Here is a 25486-nt window from a genome sequence, read left to right on the forward strand (position 1 = left end):
TGGTTTCAGAAAGAGTACCTTACAGGTTTGATATGGGTTACACAAAAAGGTCCATCTCCAAATTTAGAGTCACAGGGTCTACTCACAAGAAACAACGTTGAAGCACAGCTTCACATAAAGCAGCACAATCTGGAAAAACTGGAGGGCTGCTGAGCTGCTTATAAAGGAAAGGCACAGGCACAACTGATCATGATGATAGTGGAGGGAAAACCAGGAAGGTGAGTGTGGTTCTATGCAAACGGCAACAGAGAGAGAAAATAACTGGAGCAGGACCAGGCAGGCATCATGACAAGTTTATGAATTGTTAACATTGTCATGCTATCACCATAGTCAACTAATATGTATCAACAACTTCTCTCTTTTTTCATGTGAGTTCTTGAAAGTTTCAGGATTTTGAGGTGAACAAATTTAAAAGTTTGTTTCTTTTGGGTGGTCTAATGTAAATGTGTATACAGAATGACACTGTTACATTTTGACAAATTCCATGTTGTTTCATGCAAGTATTTGATGTTTTGACTATTTCAGGGGAAACTATTGAGATATTTCTCAGCAAACAGAACAGAATTTCAGCAATCACAGCGAATTTTCCTCTGAAAATGTACTTCCTAGTTACCCATCTTATCTCAGTATTACTGAGAAGAAGAATATTTTATATGAACCATCTGTCTGACATGTTATATTGTATATTATCATATATTATGTGGTTCGAATTCCCCTCTTGCAATGTCCAGAATCACTTATTATTATATTTACTACTGCTCACGTGGTCCATACCCCAGAAAATGTGTATACGTAAAATAAAAAAACAGTTAGTCACACATTAAACCTCGAACCAGCATTGCTACTGCCTGGTTTGAGGGTCTCTGGGTAATGACACTGCCCTGCATGTACATGCATTGTAGACATACACTGTATACATACCTGATTCTGATACTAAGGTTATAAAAGGTCAAATGCAAAATAATTTTCCTGTATTTGTCAGGTCCTGTAGTAAGGATCAGAAGCCATTTCAGTTCCAGTTCAGGGTATCTTATCTTCTTTTTTATCAGTCACTTGCGAGTTGCGGTTTTAAAGCGTTTTTTTTGGGATTCTCTACTATTGGATTAAGTTAGTGTGCATCCCGCAATGCCCGGTGAAGAAGAGCCGCTGTCTGGCTCAGTGCCAAAACTGCGCAGCTTCCGCCTCAGCTGCTGCTCGTATTACCCGTCTTCAACTTGAACAGCAGCAGGAAGCTTGACGTAGATGAGCTCTCCGGACTCTGGTGTGTTTTCTGGAATAAGCTCAAAGAGATGCTGCAGGGGGAGGGGGGGAGGTCTGTGAAGTGACATGAGACAGTATCTATGTCGCTTCATGCGCCAGCCTCCGCGCTTCAGGTGAAGCCTCGTAGCCCATAGGTTTTTTTGCTTTGCGGCTACATTTGCATTTCTTGTTTTTTTTTCTCACTTCGCCACTGACTTTGATATTGGTAAAACGAGGCGCATGTCCTTGGAATCGTTTTACAGCCTAAGTTGAATACCTGCAATCTTGTGTCAAAGTCGTTGCCAGGATCAGAGTTCCTAGTGATGTGGACTACTCTGGACCGCGGATGCTGGGGGTTCTGTAGCTTGTCTCTGCTTGTGACGATAGTCTGCGGGGCGCAAAGGTAAGATCTCATGATAACATCATGTGTCATATCTTATTTCATACAGCACCTTTAAAATGTCCTCATTTCTGAACTGAAACGTGTTATCTGTCCTCAGCGCCAATGAACCTAGCAACATGTCATACGTAAAAGCCACCGTAGACAAGCTGCTGAAAGGCTATGATATACGCCTGCGGCCTGATTTTGGAGGTAAAAGCCACCAGTGTCCGCTGTGTTCATGGAACCGACATGTGAAACAGCGAACTTCTGTAATGCTTAGTAATGCTGTGCTGTGCTATTTTCCATAGGCTCCCCTGTAGATGTTGGGATGAGCATAGACATCGCCAGTATTGACATGGTGTCTGAAGTCAACATGGTAAGTTCAGATGCTCGGTGTGAAACACATATTGGTTCCACGTGATACTTTTTGTGCTTGTTTTTGTCATTTTTAGCGTACTCCATACAAACAGATGGAGAGGTTAGAGACTATTTGGTGCCGCTCCTGTACTGAAAGAAACTAATCAGACTCCCCCCAGCGCACCATAGAGAGATCCGCAATGTGTCAACACCAGTACATATGCATCACGTGCTAACTGTCGACAAATAAAATACTCAGAGAGAAACACAGAGAATAGAGAAAAGGAGAATGAGGGAAAGATAAGAAGAAGAGGAGGAGGAGAGATACGCTATTAAGTGATTCCACACGCATCTGAGGTCCCAGGATGCGCAGAGAGTCCAGTGTTAGAGAAGCTTTAGCTGGGGGAGAAGAGGGAGGTAAGGGAGAAAGACAAAAGAGTAAGTGGTCTGTCTGTATGTGTGCTTGTTTTGTCAGATTTTTTGCCTCATTGCAGTAATTACATAATGGCTGTTAGTGAGTCAAGGAGGCCCAGAAAAGCAGTGTGTATGCAGAATATGATTTGACCACTTCATACAGAATATTTATGCAGCGCTGCCAAAGTGCCCAGGGAGATCACTGGAATTTCATAGTTTTCTGCATTAATTTGTTTTGAAATATGATCTGATCTTAATCTAAGTCAAGAGTATTAACAAACATAATTTGCCAAAACTGGATCTGACCTGCAGGTTGTTAAGGAGGAATTTTAACCCATTCTTCCAGGCAAAACTACTTTTGCTCTGTCATTTTCTTTGGACCTCTCATGTGTGTGGCTCTCTTAAATTCGTTCCATAGCATCTCTTTTGGGTTGAGGTCTGGGCTCTGACGGGACTCCAAAAGGCGGTTTTGTTTTTCTGAGCCATTCTGCTTTTATATTTATCATGAAATGTGAGTTAATAGACTTACTCATCAGTTTCCCATTAGAATACTTTTGTCACTAATACAAACAGAATATGTTATGTGTTATTGACTGTAAGTTGACTTGAAGGACTAATGGACTTATCTATCAAACACCCAGAAGTAGTACACCCAGCAACAACAACACATACACAAACAAGAGGAAATAATATAATACATTAATTAAAAAGGAAAAAAAATCAATAAGTAAAAAAATATAATAATTCAATACACAGTCATTATAACATAAACAGCCAATAATAACATCAATATTGATATTAACTGTAGCAAGAACGATAATGACAACAGAAATAATATTAATAGAAAGCAGAACACAGTGCAAACATACAATGTATACCAACCAGTTTATGCACAAGAAAATGCCACATCAGGTGCAGAGGCAGAACAGCAGTCACCACCAGGGTTTTTCATGCTTGTGTTGCGTGCATGCAGATGCGCAAGCATGACAGTGCCAACACCAAGTGATTCCTCATGTCATGGGACAAGGGTGGGACATGGTAAACATCCTTTACCAGAGCACTCCACTGCTCCCAGGCCAGGCACCCCTGGAATGCCATCCTGACACAGATGAAGCACTGCCCACCCCAACAGCATGGCCACATAGCCCCAGGGACCACCACATTGGGCAGGCGGGTGACCAGCAGGAGGCAGCGGGGGAGGCCATCCAGGGAGCAGGAAGAGAGCACGCTCGAAACATGGACCATCTACCAGTGCACCACACAGACAAACACGCATGCACTCCCACAGACTCCTGCCCATCCATACCTACAAACACACATATATGTACACACTACACTCATCCTTGAGGAGAGCAAGCTGCCAACTGGAAGCCAAATGTTTATGTTAGGCTGGGTAGGTTTCAGTGGGAGTATGTGTGGATGTAGGTTGGTGAGTGTGTGTAGGTGGGTAGGCATGTGCACTTGGGAAAGGTTAGTGTGTGGGCACTCATGTCTAGGCAGGCCTTGTTTGGCTCGGGGCATACTTTCCTCCTGCTCCCTGGGTGATCTCTTCCTCTGCCTCCTGATGGTCCGGAGTCATTGGCAGCACTCAGTGCTGCATGGATTGCATTGTGGTGGCTGCTGTTGGCTGCTGTTGTGTTGCTGCGCCACAAACGTATAGTGGGATGTGTTGTATTTGGTTCTGTGGCAATGGCCCTGTGATTATCTTATTATTACTGTTATAATTATTATTGTTGCTTTTGTTAATATTATCATTAATAATTATATTTTTGACTGTTTTTGTAATTATAATTATGTATTAAATTATTTATTTATTTATTTTGTTTTTTGGCTGGCAAAACGGCATATGGCCGATGCTGAGAGTCCTCCTAAAAAGAGAAGGTCTATAAAGATAAGCACAGCCAAAGAGTAGCGTAGTCAAGACTTTTAAGCAAGGTTCTGGTGGCTGGCTTATGTGTTTTTACTTTTATTGGGATTTGGTTTACTTCTACTTGAGAGAGCAAGAGGATGACACATTTGACATCTCCAGAACACTAACCATAAGTGTTACTGCTTAAGAGTGTTCCTTTTTCAGAAATGTCATCTGAAAGGACATGGATGCATCAAATGATTTGTAATGTGATTGTTTTTTTGTTTTTTTTTTATAATGACAGAATGTCATTGTTCAAATTTAATACTAGATCAGGTATTAAATTACCATACATACAGGTAGATGTAACATGTAATTTGATATTTGGAAAATTAATATTTATCTTTTGGTACAAAAATGTATTTTATAGAATATTAATTATAATTCCAAGATGTTGGAGGTCATTAACCTTTTCATTCTAAATTTCCTTTTGATAATCAAGAAAGTCAAGCAATTGATGATGTCTACTAAAACTTCTGTAGTAGTCAGACTAAAAATATCATTGTTCACAATTTTATGACAATAAATTGTCAGGTCCCCCACCTCTTACAGAGAGGGGAGGAACTGTAAAGATTGATGGCCATGGGTAGAAAGGATCTCTTGTGGTGTTCTGTGGAGCACTTGACGTTGATCAGTCTGTGAAGTGGTTTGGAGGTATTGTCCAAGATTGATAGGAGTTTGGACAGTTTGGAGTTTGGGAGGAGTAGAGGATCCACCTCCACCCCCAGGGCCAGCCCTCCTGATCAGTTTGTTCAGCCTGTTAGTGTCTGTGTTGTGATGGAGCAGATGTATGTTGGCATCATCCACTCCAAGTTGGTGTTGAACTGGGGGGGTGTCAAGTGAGGGTTTGACCAGAGGTCGGAGGGACTCCAGGATCAGCCTCTCAAAAGCTTTCATAATATGTAATATTTCAGTCCAATGCCATCTACTGTGTATCTATGAAAAATTGCTTGCTATGGGAAGTCATAACACCTGTGAACTGGTACTCATATGGGCAACATAGGGATGACTTTATATCAAGATTTTATAATGGTCACCCAAGGACCTTCTGTGTTAAGTGTATGTTCTACCTTTGCCTGCATAGGTTTCCTCTGGGTACTCCACCTTTCTCGCATCTAATTCCAAGTTGTCCATAGGTGTTGGTTTTCTATGATTTTCTATCTCTTACGCACCCACTCTATAAGTAATAATATAAGTTGGTATATATCAAGGACACAAAATGTTGGAACCATTCTTTTGATGGTATCCTATGTAGTCATCAAGTTATGATTTCATCCATCAATAATCCTGAGATCAGAGTTGGATACAGAGGTGGCCGGGAATTTAGGCATATTTCACAAAGTCGTTTTTTACATTTCAAATCTTCTGAAGGAGGAAAGTTTCTTTGTGTTCCCCCCCAGAAAAGTAAATATATGAGCAGACAAATTTGTGCTCTATGGTTCATTATGCAACTTGAACAAAGAAACAGTAAAAGTCCCTAACACACATCTACTGGGAATATTGTCTTGAATGATGCAGGACACTTCTTGTTTAATAGAAACATATTTAATAGTGTGATTGACAAGTTTCATTAAAGATAATGTAATAAGTCAACTTTTTGTCTCTAGAGTTAAGTTTAAGCTAAAGCCATAAACATCTTTCATAAGCTTGTGACAATACTGAAGTTTTCAGTATTGTTAGGCAAATACTGAGGAGCCCACACTGTACAAATTTTTAAATTTGATTTTCTTTTAACACCTTTTACAACCGTTTACCTTTCTTCTTCTCGTGAGACTGCATAACTTGAAGTGACTTGTGAAGTGTGCCTTTGTCTTTGTGAGATAGTGCACCTGAATTCTCATTCTTGGGGGGTGGCTGTGGCTCAATAGGTAGAGCAGTTGACTGCCACTCACAGGATTGGTGATTCAATTCCCAGCTGTCACGTGACATGCCAAAAAAAAAACATATTATTACTAAAGCCTAGCCTAGCTTAACCTAGAATAAAAACATAAACAGACAACTTTCATGATTGTTTTTAATGATTTTTGACAAAATCATTAAAAACAGTGAAAAACCAAAACAGTGATGCAGGCAGATGTCACAGATGTTATGCATAAATGAGAAGGAATCAAACATGTAGATACAAAGATATGTTTTATTAAAAGATCATTCATTTTGACTTTTCATTGTTTAACAGATGAAACAAAACATGTCATTATGTTATTTTATTTACAATATATTGCAGTCTTTTTTCATTAATTCATTCATTTTCCACCGCTTATCCGGGCCGGGTCGCGGGGGGAGCAGTTTAAGCAGAGATGCCCAGACTTCCCTCTCCCTAGACACCTCCTCCAGCTCTTCCGGGGTAACACCGAGGCGTTCCCAGGCCAGCCGAGAGACATAGTCTCTCCAACGTGTCCTGGGTCTTCCCCGGGGCCTCTGCCCAGTGGGACAAGACCGGAAAACCTCCCCTGCGAGGCGTCCCGGGGGCATCCGAAACAGATGCCCAAGCCACTTCAACTGGCCCCTCTCGATGCAGAGGAGCAGCGGCTCTACTCCGAGCTCCTCCTGGGTGACTGAGCTCCTCACCCTATCACTAAGGGTGCGCCCAGCCACTCTGCGGAGTGGCTGGGCTCATTTCGGCCGCTTGTATCTGCGACCTTGTCCTTTCGGTCATGACCCAAAGCTCATGGCCATAGGTGAGGGTAGGAACGTAAACTGACTGGTAAATCGAGAGCTTTGCCTTTCGGCTCAGCTCCTTTTTCACCACGACGGACCGGTACACTGACCGCATTACTGCTGCCGATGCACCAATCCATCTGTCAATCTCACGCTCCCTTTTTCCCTCACTCGTGAACAAGACCCCAAGATAATTAAACTCCTCCACTTGAGGGAGGATCTCCCCCCTAACCTGGAGGGTGCAAGCCACCTTTTTCCGGTTGAGGACCATGGCCTCGGACTTGGAGGTGCTGATTCTCATCCCAGCCCTTTCACACTCGGCTGCAGACCGCCCCAGTGCCTGCTGGAGGTCCCGGTCTGATGAGGCCAACAGGACACCATCATCTGCTAAAGGCAGAGATGAGATCCTGTGGTCCCCAAACTGGATTCCCTCCGGCCCGTGGCTGCGCCTAGAAATCCATAGAAATAAAAGTAATGAACAGGATCGGTGACAAAGGGCAGCCCTGTCGGAGTCCAACATACACCGGGAACAAGTCTGACTTACTGCCAGCAATGCAGAACGAACGAAGCAAGCTCCTACTCCGGTCATACATGGACCGAACGGCCCTTAACAAAGGGCCCCAAATCCCGTATTCCCGAAGTACCCCCCACAGGATGCCACGAGGGACACGGTCAAACGCCTTCTCCAAGTCCACAAAACACATGTAGACTGGATGGGCGAACTCCCATGAACCCTTGAGCACCCTGGCAAGAGTATGGAGCTGGTCCAGTGTTCCACGGCCAGGACGAAAACCGCATTGTTCCTCCTGGATCCGAGGTTCGACTAGCAGCCTAATTCTCCTCTCCAGCACTCTGGCATAGACTTTTAGATTTCCCAGGGAGGCTGAGGAGTGTGATCCCCCTATAGTTGGAACACAACCTCCGGTCCCCCTTTTTAAAAAGAGGAACCACCACCCCGGTCTGCCAGACCAGAGGTACTGTCCCTAATCTCCACGCGATGCTGCAAAGGCGTGTCAACCAAGACAGCCCTACAACATCCAGAGACTTAAGGTACTCAGGGCGAATTTCATCCACCACTGGTGCCTTGCCACTGAGGAGCTTACTGACTACCTCAGTGACTTCGACCAGGGAAATGGACGAGTCAGCCTCTGAGTCCCCAGCCTCTGCTTCCTCAGCAGAAGGCATATCGACGGGGTTGAGGAGATCCTCAAGTATTCCTTCCACCGTCCTATAATGTCCCCAGTCGAAGTCAGCAACTCCCCAGCTCCACTGTAAACAGTGTTGGCAGGAAACTGCTTTCCCCTTAAGATGGGGCCGGACGTTTTGCCAGAATTTCCTCGAGGCAGACCAATAGTGCTCCTCCATGGCCTCGCCGAACTTCTCCCAGGCCTGAGTTTTTGTCTCTGTGACCGCGCGGGCTGCGGCACGTTTGGCCTGCCGATACCCATCAGCTGCGTCAGTAGTCCCACAGGCCAATCAGGCCTGATAAGACTCCTTCTTCAGCTTGACGGCTTCCCTTACTTCCGGTGTCCACCACCGAGTTCGGGGATTGCTGCTGCGACAGGCACCAGAGACCCTACGGCCACAGCTCCAAACAGCCGCATTGACAATGGAGGTGGAAAACATGGTCCACTCGGACCCAATGTCTCCAGGCTCCCTCGGGACCTGATTGTAGCTCTCCCGGAGGTGGGAGTTGAAGACCTCTCTGACAGAGGGTTCCACCAGACGTTCCCAACAGACCCTCACAATACGTTTGGGTCTGCCAAGTCAATCCAGCTTCCTCCTCCGCCACCGGATCCAACTCACCACCAGGTGGTGATCAGTTGACAGCTCAGCCCCTCTCTTCACCCGAGTGCCCAAAACATATGGTCGGAGGTCAGATGACACAACCACAAAGTCGATCATAGACCCTCAACCTAGGGTGTCCTGGTGCCACGTGCACTGATGGACACTCTTATGCTTGAACATGGTGTTTGTTATGGACAAACTGTGACTAGCACAGAAGTCCAATAACAAAACACCACTCGGGTTCAGATCCAGGAGGCCGTTCCTCCCAATCACGCCCCTCCAGGTATTACTGTCATTGGCGGGTGGTGGCAGTCCCACGTCGCTCCTTCGGGCTGAGCCCGGCCGGGGCCCATGGGAAAGATCCCAGCCAGGATCATCATAAGTGGTTTATGAACTGCTCTTAGTCTGGCCCGTCGCCTAGGACCTGTTTGCCTTGGGAGACCCTACCAGGGGCTTAAGCCCCCGGCAACATAGCTCCTAGGGTCATTCAGGCACGCAAACCCCTCCACCACAGTAAGTTGGCGGTTCAAGGAGCGGCTTTTTTTTTTTTATTTAGGTATTTCATGTTAAATGAGTCAAGGGCTAGGGATTATTTGTGTATTCACAGCACAAGTGACCAATAAGTCAGCATTGGCAACAGAAAGTGATACAATGCGCCTACCGTGCAGCAAGGAACTTGCAGAGGCAAGGGCTTGCCTTGCAGCCTCTGATTCAGATTGTATTGTATTTCAGCCCATTTACATGAAGAGAAGAATTCATTGTGCTAATGTCATTGTATGCATCACATTGATTACAGACAAGAGGAAGAAAAAGAGTTGTCTGACAAGATAAGGAAGAAACAGTTCCCATGTGTAGTCAAGGTAAAGGCTTCAGTTTTACAGTTTTGCATCAGTGGTTGAAATATTCTGCAGAAGTACTGCACTGCTACTCCAGCACCTTCCTCACTGCATTTATTCTGATGTGTTCCAGGCTGCACCCAGAGATGACTATGCATAGTGAAGAATTAGGTCAGGCAGCATCATACTGCAATAGGGTTAGCAGGGCATAGTTGTCTGCGTTCTGCCGCATTGCTTGTTTGCTTGCTGTAGTAAAATAGGGATACAAAGATAGATTTACATAGTTCATAGACACAAAGAAAAAAGAAAGAACATGGACACAGACTACCGGAGGGGAGAAAAAACCAACTGCTGCAGTATTGTAGTGCAGATTGTATGTATAACTGTATTCAGCTCACGTTGAGGATATTGCTGTACCACGGAAATACTGAGGTGCCATGGTGATGATGACAAAAGCTGAGGGAAACAGTTGTTTCTAATAATAGTCTCTTAGAAAGTCATCATCCTAAAAGTAATTCTGTCTGTAACTTGTACCCACACACACACACACACACACACACACACACACACACACACACACAGGCCTCCTTAAACTGTTGCCTCACAAAGCACAGAATCTCAGTACTGGCTCATGAGAGGTTCTTCAGCTAATTATTCGTGTGAATTGTTTATCCCATGTAAATATGTTACAAATCATTTGTAGATTTTGTAATTTTCAAATGTTTTTATTCATTTCTTTCCTGGCGATCAGTTCTCTTAGCTTTCGGAATGTGTTTTTGAACTGCTCACATGTCCCACAGAGGGTCCTGCCTACATGCCTACACAAGTACATTTTAAAATCTCAAATGGAATATACTTATCAGAGCTTTAAGTTTTTGGTTGAGAAACAAGAGCATTTCCTCTTTGAATGTGATGGAATGAAATTAAAGATGGTAATTTCATAGATGTTGATTTATTTTTTTTCCATGTAGTTCACGATGGTATACTTTTAGGCAACAAAAACATGGAATATTGAGTTAATAATATCATTATAATATCAAAAGACTCATGCAAGTGTCAAGTGATTTATTGTATTGTTTAATGTTTATGCTTAACTTTTTTTTTTTACGTTTATGTACATCTACATGTATTGCTAAGCTCAAAAAATGACATTGCAATACCTGTTGTTTGAGGAAGTGTTTGTTCAATATTGTTCTGTTATTGAAGAAATAGTAAAAATCAGATCCAACAACTCAAATGTACCCACAGCCGCACTCACGTTATAGAAAAAGGACCCTACTGTAACAGAGAAGGAGAAAACGCTGGAAACAGCAAAGGTAAGGGTTCTTGTTTGTAAAATATAAATTGTATGGATTTGTTTGTTATGTACTGTATGGAATATTTAAAGCTAGTTTAGCAATTTTGTTAACAAGTTAACCAAATGCTAACATAAGCTAGCTAGCTAGGTTAACTGCTGACAGTGTTTGTAAACAAGCGACGAGATCTCCACCAGAAACAGGGCACCAGGACGAGTCAGACAGGTCCAGAGGTCAGAGGGTGGAATGACGTGTAGCTCGACAGAGACACAGGAAAAAGAGAGAGGGAGAGGGAAAGAGAGAGAAGAGGTGAGGGGTGAGCAGAAGAGGAGAGATAACAGTTAGGTGTGATCACACTCAGATAATGTATGAGGTGAATGTATATTTAGTGGAGAGTGCAGCAGGGACTCTGGCAGGACTAACTATGACAGCTTAAAAAGGAGAGCCAGAAGGAAACAAAGACAGTAGGGCTCCCTGGGATGTAAAGCAACCAATCACTTCACCATCAACAAATCTGAGTGATCAATGAGAGTTGGGAAGACAGCATGTAAACATACCAGTTCACCATAATGCTCTACGTCCGTGAGTCTTTCTAAGGCAAATCTATTTACAAAAATGCTGCTAAATAAATAGGTTTTTAGCCTGGACTTAAACATTTAGACTGTATCTGAGTCCAGAACATTGTTTGGAAGGCTATTCCATAAGTTTGGGGCTTTGTAAAAAAAAGCTCTGCCCCCAGCTGTAGTAAGCTGGTGGATCATAAGACACCAGCAGTTCACTCATATACTGCGGCAGGAGACCATTTAATGCTTTATGTATCAAAAGTAGTATTTTAACATCAATGCAAAATTTGACAGGGAGCCAGTGAAGTGTAGATAAGGTGCTCGTATTTACTGTTTTTACCATTTGTTTGTCGTCTTTACACTGATATATAAGACTTTGCTGCCTGACCTAATTGTTCAGAATTTTGTTCCATTACTGTTTGTGCTGCATCTACAGTTACACCAGTCATATACAATCTTTTCTCGCATAAGGGCTTCTCTGAACTATTTACACTGCTGTTATTTTTTGTCTCTTTCTTCTTCATTAACCATCATCAGGTTCTTTTTGGAGTGTGCCTCATGCTTTATTTTCACTGCTGTGTCGCAGTCTTAGTGGTGACTTAAAGTTCTGTAGGTTTATGATCAGCTGATAAAAGGCGCTACATTTTAAAAATCAAGCAGCTCATTCCACTGGTGTTTTATTTGAACCAGTTAGCCTGAAACATGTCTTTGGACTGTTTCTTCATTTTTGTAACGTAATTGTACCTGTCTGAGGATCTTAAAGGATGAATACAGTTTTCAGGCTAATTACATTATAAATCAGTTATGGTCAATAAAAACTTTGACACACTAATTTCACTAATTAATTAATTCCCTCATTTCACAGTGGGAATAGTGTGTTTGTGGTGATATGCAGTGTTTGCTATACGCCAAACATAGTGTCTTGTCTAATGGCCAAAAAGCACCCTTTTGGTCTCATCAGATCAAAGAACCCTCTTCCACTGGATCTTGGAGTCTTTCACATGCCTATTTCCGAACTCAATTCGTGATTTAACATGAGTTTTCTTTAACAGTGGCTCTTTCCTTGCCACTCTTCCCTAAAACTTTGACTGGTGAAGAACGTTGTTTACGTATTGTAACCCCAGCATCTATGAGTATAGGCGTAGCCCTCTAAGAGCTATTGGGTTTATCCCCGTGCGCATGCACAGTCGTGAAGAATTCTTTCGCACCCTGTGCCAGCACAGGGCTACCTCACTCAGGTCCCCCCACAGAGTATAAAAGCCCTGCGTGACCTGTACCTGAAACCCAATAGCGACAGCTCTTAGAGGGCGAAGCCTATGCGAAATAGAACCCGGGCAACAGTTGTTATATGTACAGTCTCTCCTATCTGAGTTGCTCAAGCTTGTAACTCCCTCAGAGTAGTCATTGGTGTGTTAGTGGCTTCTCTCACTAGTCTGCTTCTTGTACGGTCAGTTTGTCCTTACATCTTTCACCTTACATATTTTTATTTAATTAACATTACTTTGTAGAAACTTGTTTTTACTTACATAAATAAGGTATTTTTCAGAATTTTTTTTCTCAAAGTTGCCAACTTTTATTGACCATGACTGATCTATAATTACCTGGATGTCTCAAGACCATGTAGATCACCTCCACTAGCCTGTCTGCAAATATGTGATTCAAGCCCTCTGTCAGACCAAGCTGTTTTTGGGGTGTGTTACTTAATATACAAATTAGATGTGGTTCCCACTCCTCTTTATGGAAGAACGGAGGCTGACCTCCAAACCAGTAACAAAAAACCTAATAACACAGACCAGAGGTTCTCATACCTGGTCCTTAAGGACCTCCTGCCCTGCTTTTTTCCGATGTATCCCTGTCCTACCTACTACTTATATCAGGTATTTTCTTACAGCGTTTGATTAACTGAACATGCCTGATCCAGGAAGACAGCTGTGAGGAAGGCAGAGATTTTAAGAAAACTAGCAGGGCAGGGCAGCAGCGTTTGAAAACCCTAGACATGAACTGTGCATAAATTACTAATTGCTACAAAACATTTAGAACTGATAACTCAAGTATACACTGAACCGATAATAGTAAAAAGCTGGAGACTAAGAGTTTGGATCACCTTTGATACATTTTTACATGACATGAAATAAAAATGTATTTAACAATATATATATATATTTTTTTTTATTTTCTCAGGTCCTGTGGTCCTGAAATAAGCTGTTATTCCAGCCGATGTGGTTTGTTGATTCACTGCAAGCAAAACACTCCCACTGGGCCAGGACACTTTTGTGATGATGAACTCATAATCATCTGGTTGCTCATGCAGTCCACACAGGTCCTCTGGTGACAGGAGCACAAAAAATGATCCATGATCCACACACCCTCTGTGATATTCACTAAATAATGAATGAGACTAGTATTTACTAGTTTCCTTTACTAGTATTTACTAAAATTGTTATTAATAGCAATCCAAGGACAGTTTAAGATAAGATAAAGTAACAACACTTGAAGTACCTACACATTTGTTGATATGAGCACATCACGCCTATCTTATCTACACTTCATTGGCTCCCCGTGAAATCTCGCACTGATTTTAAAATACTACTTCTGACATTTAAAGCATTAAAAGGTCTTGCGCCGCAGTATCTAAGTGAACTTATGATCCACCACGCCTAATTCGATCAAAGGATGCTGGCTGCCTGTCAGTACCTCGTATTATAAAAACTACAGCTGGGGGCAGAGCCTTTTCTTACAAAGCCCCAAAGTTATGGAATAGCCTTCCAAATAGCGTTCGGGACTCAGACACAGTCTCAGTGTTTAAGTCTAGGCTGAAAACCTATTTATTTAGTCAAGCATTTTGTAAATAGATCTGGGAAGGACTCATGGGCGTAGAGCATTATGGTGAACTGGTATGTTTAGATGCTGTCTTCCCAACTCTCATTGATCACTCAGGTTTGTTGATGGTGAAGTGATCGGTTGCTCTACATCCCAGGGAGCCCTCATGTCTGTGTTTCCTTCTGGCCCACTCTTTTAGTTAGGCTGTCATAATTAGTCCTGCCAGAGTCCCTGCTGCACTATTTTACATATACATTCACCTCAAACTTTATCCGACTGTGAATACAACTAACTGCCATCTCTCTCTTTCTCTACCTCTCTATTTCCCTCTTCCTGTCTCTCTGTCGAGCTACACGTCATTCCACCCTCTGCCCTCTGGACCTGTCTGACTCGTCCTGATGCCCAACTTCTGGCTGGAGATCTCGTCGCTCGGATCCACCATCTGCTCTATGGGATGCGTTTGGAGACTGGAGTTGGTCACACACTACTATGAAGTCGGTCTTGGCCTCGGCGGACGTCGGCAGCTTTTTCTCTGAGGTCCCGACTCAACGCTCGATAGTCCAGGAATGGAACAAATCTGCCTGCAATTAACTAACTGGACTCCACATTAACTTAAAGACATTAACTGTTATACTGGACCGCTGCCTACATAGCATGTAATCGCCCATATGAGGATGGGTTCCCTGTTGAGTCTGGTTCCTCTCAAGGTTTCTTCCTGTTGCCTTCTCAGGGAGTTTTTCCTTGCCACCGTGGCCCTCGGCTTGCTCATCAGGGACAATCTCATTTCATGATTCATACACATTCACTGTTCATGTACTGTTCTTTGGTTGTGTAAAGCTGCTTTGTGACAATGTCAATTGTAAAAAGCGCTCTACAAATAAATTTGAATTTAATTGAATTGAATTTGTTGTGAGCAAAATTTTCATCCTCCTTCAGGATCCTTTTGTTTTTCAGCATCTTGTTTAACATGACAAACTAAAGACAATAGTGTGTATTAGCAATGACTGTTTGTGCTAACTCTGTAAAACACCATTAATTGAATGCATAGCTATAAATATCATATGTACAATGCTGTACTCCTGTTGAACTCATCATTAAAAAGCTGTGTCTGTTCAGTCTGTCCTCATAAAATAAACATCTGTCAGCATTCAACAACACAGTGTAACATCAGCATGAGCTGAATCATCTAAATAACACAACATAGCAAACTTTATAGAGGGAGGAAATATAATGGGACTACAAAATCAAGTGAAAGAAGGAGCCGAGAATCGTAACACCAATTCTGTGATTGGCAGACAACAGCTTTTCCTCTTGAACCACAGCATGGCTTCAGAAAAATCATATCCATCATCTGGAGTGGCTAAGTCAGTGCCCAGCCCTCTACCCAATAAATATTTTTTTGTGTTATTATTTTAGGCACGTTAAATTTGTTAATACTCTTGAATTAGATGAAGATCATATCACATTTATGACAAATTATTGCAGAAAACCATGAAATTCCATAAGTTTTGCATACTTTTTTTGCAACTTGTATGTATGTAAAGAGGATAATGACACAAAAAGCAAATTTTTATTGGATATCAAATGTAGATGGTTAGCCAGCAGTTGATTACATTAAAATATTTTAATTAAAAAAAAAAAAAAGCAGACAGAGAAAAAGCAGAACATGGCAAATAACCTGTAAGACTGAATGGCATACATCATGGAAATCATGTGTATTTCCCTAAATTACTTTTAATGTACCCTTTGCTCAGCTGAATGTCAGTGCTGGATTGCTGGTGTTGCACAGAATTTCAATGATCAACGCAAAAAAAAAACTAGTTCAAACATAAGTGCAAGTGATAACAGTGTTTCACATTTTCCTGTTTAGTCCGACCATTTTCCAGAACAGTCCATTCAGAAATCTCTTTCCAAACACAGAGAAACTTGCAGTCTGATGTTGTTGGCATGCTCTGCAAAAGGTAAAGTGGTAGCAGCGAGGCACACCACAGTTCCAACTGTGTCAGCTAAATAATCTTTAAGACAGGATAAGTCTATTGAGTTTCAGTCTTAAAGATAATTTTGCTGACACAGTTGGAACTGTGGTGTGCCTCTCTACCATTTCACTGTAGGACTTTCAAATTAGCCCTATGCTAACCAAGTCCAAGTCCATGTTTGACCTTTAAACTGAAAGGCAAATCAGCATTGGCTATCTTCGTGAACTGGCACACTAAAGAAAGCATTAGTTAGATCAACAACAGAAAACCAACATGTTTCAGATGGAACTTGAGATAACAGCGTATAAGGGTTAGGCACATTGTTAGCAAAAGGCTGAACTGCTGCATTCTCAGCCTGTAAATTCTGTACAAAAGGCCATTATATGGGTTGTCTTTTATATTTGATCTTTTTCACTGGAATTCAAACACTGGTGTGATACCATCAATGGCTTCTTGTTTAAGAGGATATTTCCTACAGGACCTGTATGCTGTTTTGCGGGTAATCACCACAGTGTCACAGTTACTGATTAAGCCTACACCATACATCTGTTTAGCCTATAAGGATACATGTATACTGTAGTTAACTTTTCTGTACTGTCCCAATGTCCAACCTGACACCATAACCATATCATCATAACCATAAACACTCCTTTTTTTATGTTGGCTGTGTGCTTAGGGTCGTTGTTCTATTGAAAGATGAACCATCTCCCAAGTCTGAGGTCCAGAGAACTGTGCAATAGGGTTTCTTGACCTTCAATTTCTGCCACTGAAAAACATCCTGTCAATATGATGCTGCCACCACCATGCTTTCTTTGTACGCACAGTAGGGTCAGTAGGCCAAAGGGTTCAATTTCTGTTTCATTAGACCAGAGTTTGTTTGTTTTTCATGATTTGTTCTTGGTTACCTCCCTGGCTAAGGCCCTCTAAATTACTGTTTTTCTGGGCAGCCTGATCTAGGAAAAGTGCATGTGGTTCCAGGGACCTTCAATGCTGTAGACATTTTTCTGTACCTTACTAAGATCTGTGTATTGATTCAATCCTGTCTCCGGACTACAGACAATTCTTTGGACTTAATGACTTTGTTTGTGTTGTGACATGCACTGTTAACCGTGGAACCTTATATAGACAGGTGGGTTTCTTTCTAAATCATGTCCAATTAACTTATCTAATCTCAAGGACAGTGGAAACACAGTTCAGTTTTGAGTGTTGTGGCAAAGGCTGTGAATACTCATATACATAAAAACATTTTTTTATTTGAAAACATTTAAAACAAACATCTTTGACATTGTAATTATGAGGTATTGTTTGAGAAAAAGGACTAGCACGCAACAAACAACAACAAGCAGCAAAAACACTGGGTGTGTTGATAGGGCCAGTAATTGCACTATGGAAATATATAGCTCTGGGGGATGAGGTTACCTGCAGAGGAGAACAGAGGGAGACAGAATGGAGGAAGCACAACAGATTTCCTGAAGTCCATCACCAGGTCCTTCGTTTTCATGATGTTCAGTTGAAGGTGGTTGAGTCCACACCAGTCAACTGTCTACCACTCCGTGGTACTCATGACATCTCCATCCTTAATACATCCTACAACTGCAGAGTCATCAGAGAACTTCCGTAGATGGCCGGACTCTGAGTTGTACCTGAAGTCTGAGGTGTACAGGGCAAGAGGAATGGAGACAGAACTGTCCCCTGTGGAGCACCTGTGCTACAGACCACAGTGTCAGACATATAGTTCTGCAGGCGGACATACTGTGGGTGGTTGGTGAGGTAGTCCATGATCCAGGAAATCAGGAGAGTTAACCTGCATGTCTTCCCCAGCAGTGCAATCCGAACTGGCACTGGAGAAATTAAAAGTCATTTTCCTCACTAAGCTCCCAGGTTTGTCTTGGTGGGTGTAGGTGTGATGGAGCAAATGTATGATGGCGTCATCCACTCAACTTAGGTTGATAGGCAAACTGGAGAGGGTCAAGTGAGGGTTTGACCAGAGATTGGAGGGACTCCAGTATCAGCCTCTCAAAAGCCTTCATAATGTGTGATGTCAGAGCCACTGGCCTGTAGTCATTGAGGACTCTGGGAAATGGTGTCCCAGACTTTTTCCACCCAAGAGCAGCTCTTTCCAGGTGCAGGCTGAGGTTGAAAATGCAGATGGAGAAATGTAAACAACGATTAATATGGAGTGAGAAAACAGTGTGGGCAAATAATATGTACGGTGTCCCACAGCCAGCAGTTCAATGTCAGGGCTGCATACGCACTCTTTCACAGTTACATGACCAGGATGGCACCACCTGTTGTTAATGAGAATGGGAAACCTCCCTCCTCTCCTTTTACTGCTCTCCTCTCGCCTCCTGTTGTTGTATATTAAGACTGGAGTTGGAGCAAAGATTTTCTCCGTCCTCACTAGAGCTGTCAGTTCATCCATCTTATTGTCCAGTGATCTCACATTGCCCAAAACCAGAGAGGGGAGATGCAGCTTAAATCTCACCTTCTCTCTGCTCATCACTCTTGTCTGTTCTTCATTTCCTCCTTGCTGTTTTTTGCCTCCCCTGCATCCCCTTGTTGTCCTCTTTCTGATGTGGTGTAAACAATGTAGCTGGCATGGAGCAGCTCCTGCGTTCTGGTCTTTCGGAATAGTGAAAGAGTAATTCCAATGGTTAAAATGGATGGATAAAAACTCTCTCAAACAACATGAAACTTAATTTCTAAACTAGTTACTTATCTACACAAAAGTATTAAAAAAAATAAAATAAATGAATAATAACCTAGAAAAGACTTCACAAGGATGAGAACAACGGTAAATCGGCTGCAGCACAGCTCGTGCCTGCGCATTAATGAGGCACATGAAAATGGGACATACTGTACATTTTACTTTTACCGTCAAATCTATTCCGTTTAAACGTGATCCTAAATAACAATACTCCCTAATTTTGAAGAAAGTTGGTATGAGACTTGAGTTTCATCATCCAGGGTGGTCTCAGTTCTCAACTGGCCTGAATAGGCTCTTTAGGTAGAAAATGGGCTTCTTTCCACAGTTTTTAGGTTTAGAGTCCTGACGACCCCTAGTTGGTAACAGTTACTGGTCAGTATGGGTGGGTTTCCCTTAAATTTTATTTTCTAGGATGTCCTATTATACACCTATTATAATTTCATGTTCACCTAGCTCCTTCATGAGCTAGATGTTAGTAATAAAGTGAAACCCCCTGGGGGATACATTTAACACAAGATAAAATAATTAATTATTATTAGGATTATAGGATTAATCAATAAAGTTTATCTTATCTTATAAATTATTAAACCATGGAGATTACTACAACTCTGCCTATATGTTCAGATGCACTGTTGTCAATTTAGACAAAATAGATATTACATATGACATACTGTAGTATTTGTAGAAAATTGCACAGGGCAGGACAGTCTTCAGAGTGCTAAGCTTCCTCTCACACTGTGCCATTCCTACAGGACTACACCATCACCATGTACTTCCAGCAGTCTTGGAGAGACAAGCGGCTCTCATATACAGGTATCTCTCTGAATCTCACCCTGGACAATCGAGTGGCAGACCAACTATGGGTCCCTGACACCTACTTCATTAATGATAAGAAGTCCTTTGTTCATGGGGTGACAGTGAAGAACCGTATGATTAGACTGCACCCTGATGGAACTGTGCTCTATGGTCTCAGGTAAGACTTGGTGTGACTATTTACTTTTCTCAACATACATTTTTTTTTGCATGTATCATTTGGGGGTAAGGAAAGCAGTTATAAAACAATGGTGCCTCTATTAGATTTTATTTGAACTTTAGATATAATAGAACAGACATCCACTACATATTTTATCTGAGTATTAAATTCATGGGGTGCAAATTAGGTCCTTGCATTTTTTAGAAATGGTGCAGATGCAAAGTGACACAAAAGGTTCACACATAAGCACAAATAATAATAAATAACAAAATAAACAATGAATTTGTAATTTTGATTAACAAAAGCATTAGAAGAAACCAAAAATAGGTGAGTGCAACAAGAAGAAAGGCTGAATACATTATTTAATGTTTAATTTAAACTAAAATTGCTGCTTGCTTTCCTGTTTGCACACATGTATTGCTAACTTCAACAATACATAATTGTATTGTTTTCTGTGGTCTTATAGTGAGTATAGGATATGTCTCCACACACTTGACGCAAGTCAAGACAAAATGTAAATAGGGTCATGTTTACATGTGACATGTAAGCTATGTGTTTATCCAAGCTATAAATAGCACATGAAAGGCAACCTTTAGCACCTATGATTTTCTCACTGTTGACCTTCAGGTTTATTGCTCTGTAAGATCTGTGTCGGTTCTGTATTTCTGCTTGCAGGACCAAGGGTGGGTAAGCCGTTATATATTGGTAATAATTTTGAAACCTGCATGGAAGTTAAGGGCCAGAGTGCAATTTATTGCCATCAAAGGCTGTGGTTGTTGTCTTTTGTATTTTGGGGTCTAAAAAGCTTAGCTTAATACACTGCTGAATATTCTGATCACTGTTTGCACCACAGTCCTTTTAATTTGTTTCATCTGGTCTCACTTCTGCTCCAGTCACTTTCTGTTTACCCATATTTGGACTTCCTCTCCCTCCGCTCTCCGGCTCCCTGATTATGGATTTGTTTCACCTGTGTATCCCCATTTCTTTATAAGCTCCCCTCGGTCTTTTGTTTGTTGATCTTCATTCCCCACATGATTGTTTATCTGTTTGTTTGTTGATTGGATTACAATAGACTAGACTACAATCTACTCGACTTTACCCTACTCCACACTTGGTTTGTTTGTTTGTTAGCACATGGACTTTTACACTGATGTCTTGGTGAGTGGTGGTCGAGAGGCAGGGAGGAGTGAACCAGAGAAAAGACTGTGAGGAGTTGTAAATTGTTGAGTAGTGAACCGGTGGTGCCTTGTAGACTAGTGAATATGATGGAGCTTCCAAGATGGCCGACAGCAGAATGAAGCACGTGTTGACTGGGATCAGATGTGGAACGATATATACTGAAAAAAACTGGGGAAAACTGGAATCATGACAGCAGTTTCATCTTCTAACTATGAGGTATCAGTTCTAATATTAGATGATACATATGCTACATGCTAAGAAACAATTGATTACGGTATTCATTTTTGCCTATTTTATGTTATAGAACTGGACATCTGTCATTTTACATAGCATAGTTTTACCTGTAATTTAAGTTCTTATGAGTTAAGAAACTCAAACTTTGCACTAATTTTTAAGGTTTATGAACCAAAAGGTGTAACTTTAAGTCAGTTTCAGATATTTGTGGCAGAAGGACAAACTAAGATTGGAAGACATTTCCCGGATTAATAGGTGGTAACTGGGAAAAGTGAAAGATAGATTTACAGTAACTCTGCTTAAGCCCCTTCCCTCCATTCCTAAAATAGGGAGTTGTTTCCATTCTTCACCTTCTTTGTTGGAATTAGGGTCTCCAGTATTGTACCCTGATATAGGCAGTGGGTCATGATGAGGCTAAGACATGCAGCTGGATGTCACGGTGGTGGCAGGAGAGGCAGCTTAAACCAAAATCTAAGGGAGTTAAAATAAATAAAATTAGGGGGACAGATCTTCTGCAACTGGATACACTCACCTATCCTTAGCCAAGTTTCATTTAAGAAAAAGAAGTCTAAATTCTGAGAGAGGATAAGGTCATTTAGGAGAGATGTCTGAAAAAGACCAAGTCTTGTAGTAGGCGTACTAATATTAGTACTGGGGTTGGTCATGGGCTTAACAAGATTAGAATGGTTTCTTTGTACTGCTCTGTAGCCTGTTTGCTGTCTGCCATTGATAATAACTGGAATAAAAATTGACACTGATTGGACCTTTGAGGGAGCTGATGAAATGCCTCACTGATGAGGAGTTACACCTGCTCCACCATGATGACAACCTGTGACAGGTGTGCTATCCTGAGGTGGTACAGAGTGAACAAGGCAGCTAGAGGAGAGAGAAATTAGGTCAGTGGGGATCACAGAACAGAGAGGGGAGGGGAGCAGATCCCAGAGATGAAGGTAGAAGGGAAGGATCGGCAGGTGTTACAAGGAGGGACCGTCAGTCATGAGGAGTACACTGAATAGCGTGCTGAGGGTCGACCCCAGAAAAGTTGTCAATAAATCCTAGATGCTGAGACTTGCAGGCAGACTGAAGTCAGGTAGGAAGACTAAGGATTCAGCAGAAACGTCCTATTCCTCTGCCTAAAGTGGGAATAGGGCCAGAAATAAAGACATACTTGCCACAGGAGTTTAAGAAGCTAAAAAGGGAATTAAAGTGCCCATGGAAGAACTACAACACTTCATGGGATCCAAGTCGTCATGTGCTGATCCTTCCTCCCGGAAATTGCCCTACCCAGCCATGCTCAGCTCCACTGACCCCTTGGATTCAGAGCTGCCATCACACTCCACTAGGATGTCAAACATTCCCCTTCATCATCTACATTTCCTTTTGGTCCTCATAGGACATGTTCAGCAAATTTGTAATTAAAGATATTTTAAAACTTAGTTATGTAACACATTCATGTCTGTTTTCATCTTACAAGGTCTACTGTCCCTTTCCAGGTCATTCAGAAAACACCTACATTTAACAGTACTAACTTAATCCATATCATTAAACATACTACTGTGCTATTGTCTGCTGTATGTTACAATAATAAATGTTTAATAATAATAAATGTGCAAAATTATTTTAGGCAAAATTCACAATAAAAATTATAACAATACTTTTAAATAAAAAATGGAAAAAATAGGCACTCATATTCTGTTTTCATTTTTTCATCTGGAATTAGTGGCATTTCATTGCCAAAAAGTGACTTCCAGAAATTGATTGCTGTCTGTGGGGCCATGCACAGCCTGTTAAAAGACGTATCTCCCAGTTTATCGGCAACCAAAGCTGCTTATGTTATTCAAACCATCATAAAGCATATAGCAAAACATGTGCTAGTAGCGATGGTATGTCTTTGTAAATGTACTATGTAAATTTTGATGGTTCCAAGGACATTTCAAATAAAAAGCTAAACAAAGGCATGTCCTCCTCAATCGGACCTGCCACCATCTCAGGGTCCAGACAGCCTTCTGATTCATCAGCTGGGCATTCCTACCATAGAGTTGGAGCAACCAGTCGGGGTGCAAGCCCTGGACAAACATCTTATTCATTAAATAAGGGCTCGTACAGAACCCACCAAATTGACCAAATACCCCTCTCCACCTTCTGTTTCTATATTCCCTTGGTCCCATGCCACTCTAGACTTTCATACTGGGCTCCCAATCTAGGACTGTAATAATGATGGTGGTTGAACGTTCCTCCAAGCTCATTCACATTGTCCCCATGCCTAAGCTGCCCTCCCCCAAGAGACAGTGGCTCTCCTGGTGAAGCATGTCTTTAGACACCACAGCATTCCAGAGGACATTTCTGACTGGGGTCCCCCGTGCACTCCTGCAGCCTGGTTGGAGTTCTGCAAAGCAATTTGGTGATCCTCTCTTCCGGCTTCCACCCTATGGGCTTATTCAAGAAATTGAGTATATATTGGGGTGTCTGTGTTTGTCACACTCTTCCTCATGGGCTAAACAGGTGCCTTGGGTGGAATACACTAACAACTTGCTACCTTCATTCACCTTGTTGTTTTTGCTTTTGTTTGAATGTTGTTCATTGGGCCTGTTCCTGCTACTCACCCTTAACTGTTACACAAGCACTAAATGAGTTGACAGGGGATGAAAAGTCTCTGGTAGCAGGCAACATTCATGGTGAGCCATAATCTTGGTCTGAAGTCTATCCGAGATCCAATAATCAGAGTAACATAGCCATTCCAGAGTCCTACACAGGTTTGACAGAGCCAGTTCAGAGTCATACACAGAGTATCCTATTTCACAGAGTAACAGAGCCAATCCAGAGTCCTACACAGGGTTAACAGAACCAGAGGGGTAGGAAAAATTACAGTATCCAAAGGAGGGTTGGGCAAGAACAAGGTTCAGGTAATGCTAATGGTCAATATGAAAAGATCAGTCAGGAGATCGCTGGATAGTTGCTGTCGTTGTAGGAAGAGCAGATTGTCTGGCAAGGGGAGGAGACTCGCAGACGGTAAGACAGGTGAGCAGATTTAGGGTAGTCGGTTGAGAGTGAAGAAGAAAGGGCAAGGGGTGGCTGTGACTCAATAGGTAGAGCAGTTGTCTGTCAATTGTAGGATTGGTGGTTCGATTCCCAGCTGCCATGTCACATGCCAAAGTGTCCTTGGGCAAAATACTGAACCCTAAGTTGCCCCTGGTGAGTCAGGTCAGCTGCATAGCAGCTCTGCCATCGGTGTGTGAGTGTGTGTGATTGTGTATGCGAATGGGTGAATGAGAAGCAGTGTAAAGTGAAGTGCAGAAGATTTACCATTTACCCCAAACTTTCTGCATGTAAGGCCAATGATCTACCCATTGAGCCACCAGGCCACCCAAGTTGGGTAGAGAGTGAGAGAACTGGAAGGGGACCATATAAGGATAAAGGGAAATGGGCAGGAAATCCAAAGCATGTGACACACAGGACCAGAAATTAAAAGAAAGAAAAAACTATAAAATATATTTTATAGTTGCAATTAAACTTCAACACAGGGCTTTTCAAACAGCAATGAGCTAGTCACAAGTTCAGCAATGCAAAGGCAGTTATGGGAAAGCAACTGATAGCTCAGCTCTAGTCGAGTGCAAATGGACTAGTCAGAAAGAAGGCTGAGTAGGTAGGAAGTATGCAGTTGGATGTGACATTTATATGAGGGGTAGACTCACTGTATTGTTTATTTTTTAAAAAGTCAAGTGCTTCTGCAAGGCATCATAAAATAAAATATTTTTCTCTTTTGAAACTTAAATAATACTTTTCTAACAGTGGAAATAAAATATATGCTAAGGTACAATGTGCTCATCATGGATTTCCCCCCACATATGACAGTATGTGAAACATTTTCTTTTTTAGAATTACCACAACAGCTGCCTGTATGATGGATCTGCGCAGATACCCACTTGATGAGCAGAACTGCACCTTGGAGATTGAGAGCTGTAAGTTGTCTTAAATTGTGTATGTAAATTTTGCATTTTGTCTGCATGCACAATATGTTGCTCAGAGACAAAAAGGAATTCACTTTAGAAATGTTGGTAATTGTATGTTGCTTTTTGTCTTGGTGTGAGTTATAGTCCGCCCAGTTTCTCTTTTTGAGACAATGCCTAGGCAATTAACCCGATATCATAGGAGACAG

General features: G+C 41.9%; 1 protein-coding gene across 2 annotated transcripts in view; it reads left to right on the top strand.

Moving 5' to 3' along the window:
* The first annotated feature begins 1213 nt into the window (after nucleotides 1-1213).
* gabrb1 (gamma-aminobutyric acid type A receptor subunit beta1) overlaps nucleotides 1214-25486 on the top strand; it is a 39459-nt gene continuing 15186 nt past the window's right edge. Inside the window, exons 1-6 of one of the 2 annotated variants that reach the window (XM_026356237.1) lie at nucleotides 1214-1373; nucleotides 1536-1642; nucleotides 1740-1831; nucleotides 1930-1997; nucleotides 19697-19917; nucleotides 25207-25289. In XM_026356237.1, the coding sequence (XP_026212022.1) occupies nucleotides 1341-1373; nucleotides 1536-1642; nucleotides 1740-1831; nucleotides 1930-1997; nucleotides 19697-19917; nucleotides 25207-25289 (604 nt within the window). In that variant the 5' untranslated portion in view covers nucleotides 1214-1340. The remainder of the gene's footprint in view (nucleotides 1374-1535; nucleotides 1643-1739; nucleotides 1832-1929; nucleotides 1998-19696; nucleotides 19918-25206; nucleotides 25290-25486) is intronic. The other variant, XM_026356238.1, reaches the window with a different exon arrangement.

This window comes from Anabas testudineus, chromosome 12, assembly GCF_900324465.2.
Source record: "Anabas testudineus chromosome 12, fAnaTes1.2, whole genome shotgun sequence".
NCBI lineage: Eukaryota > Metazoa > Chordata > Actinopteri > Anabantiformes > Anabantidae > Anabas > Anabas testudineus.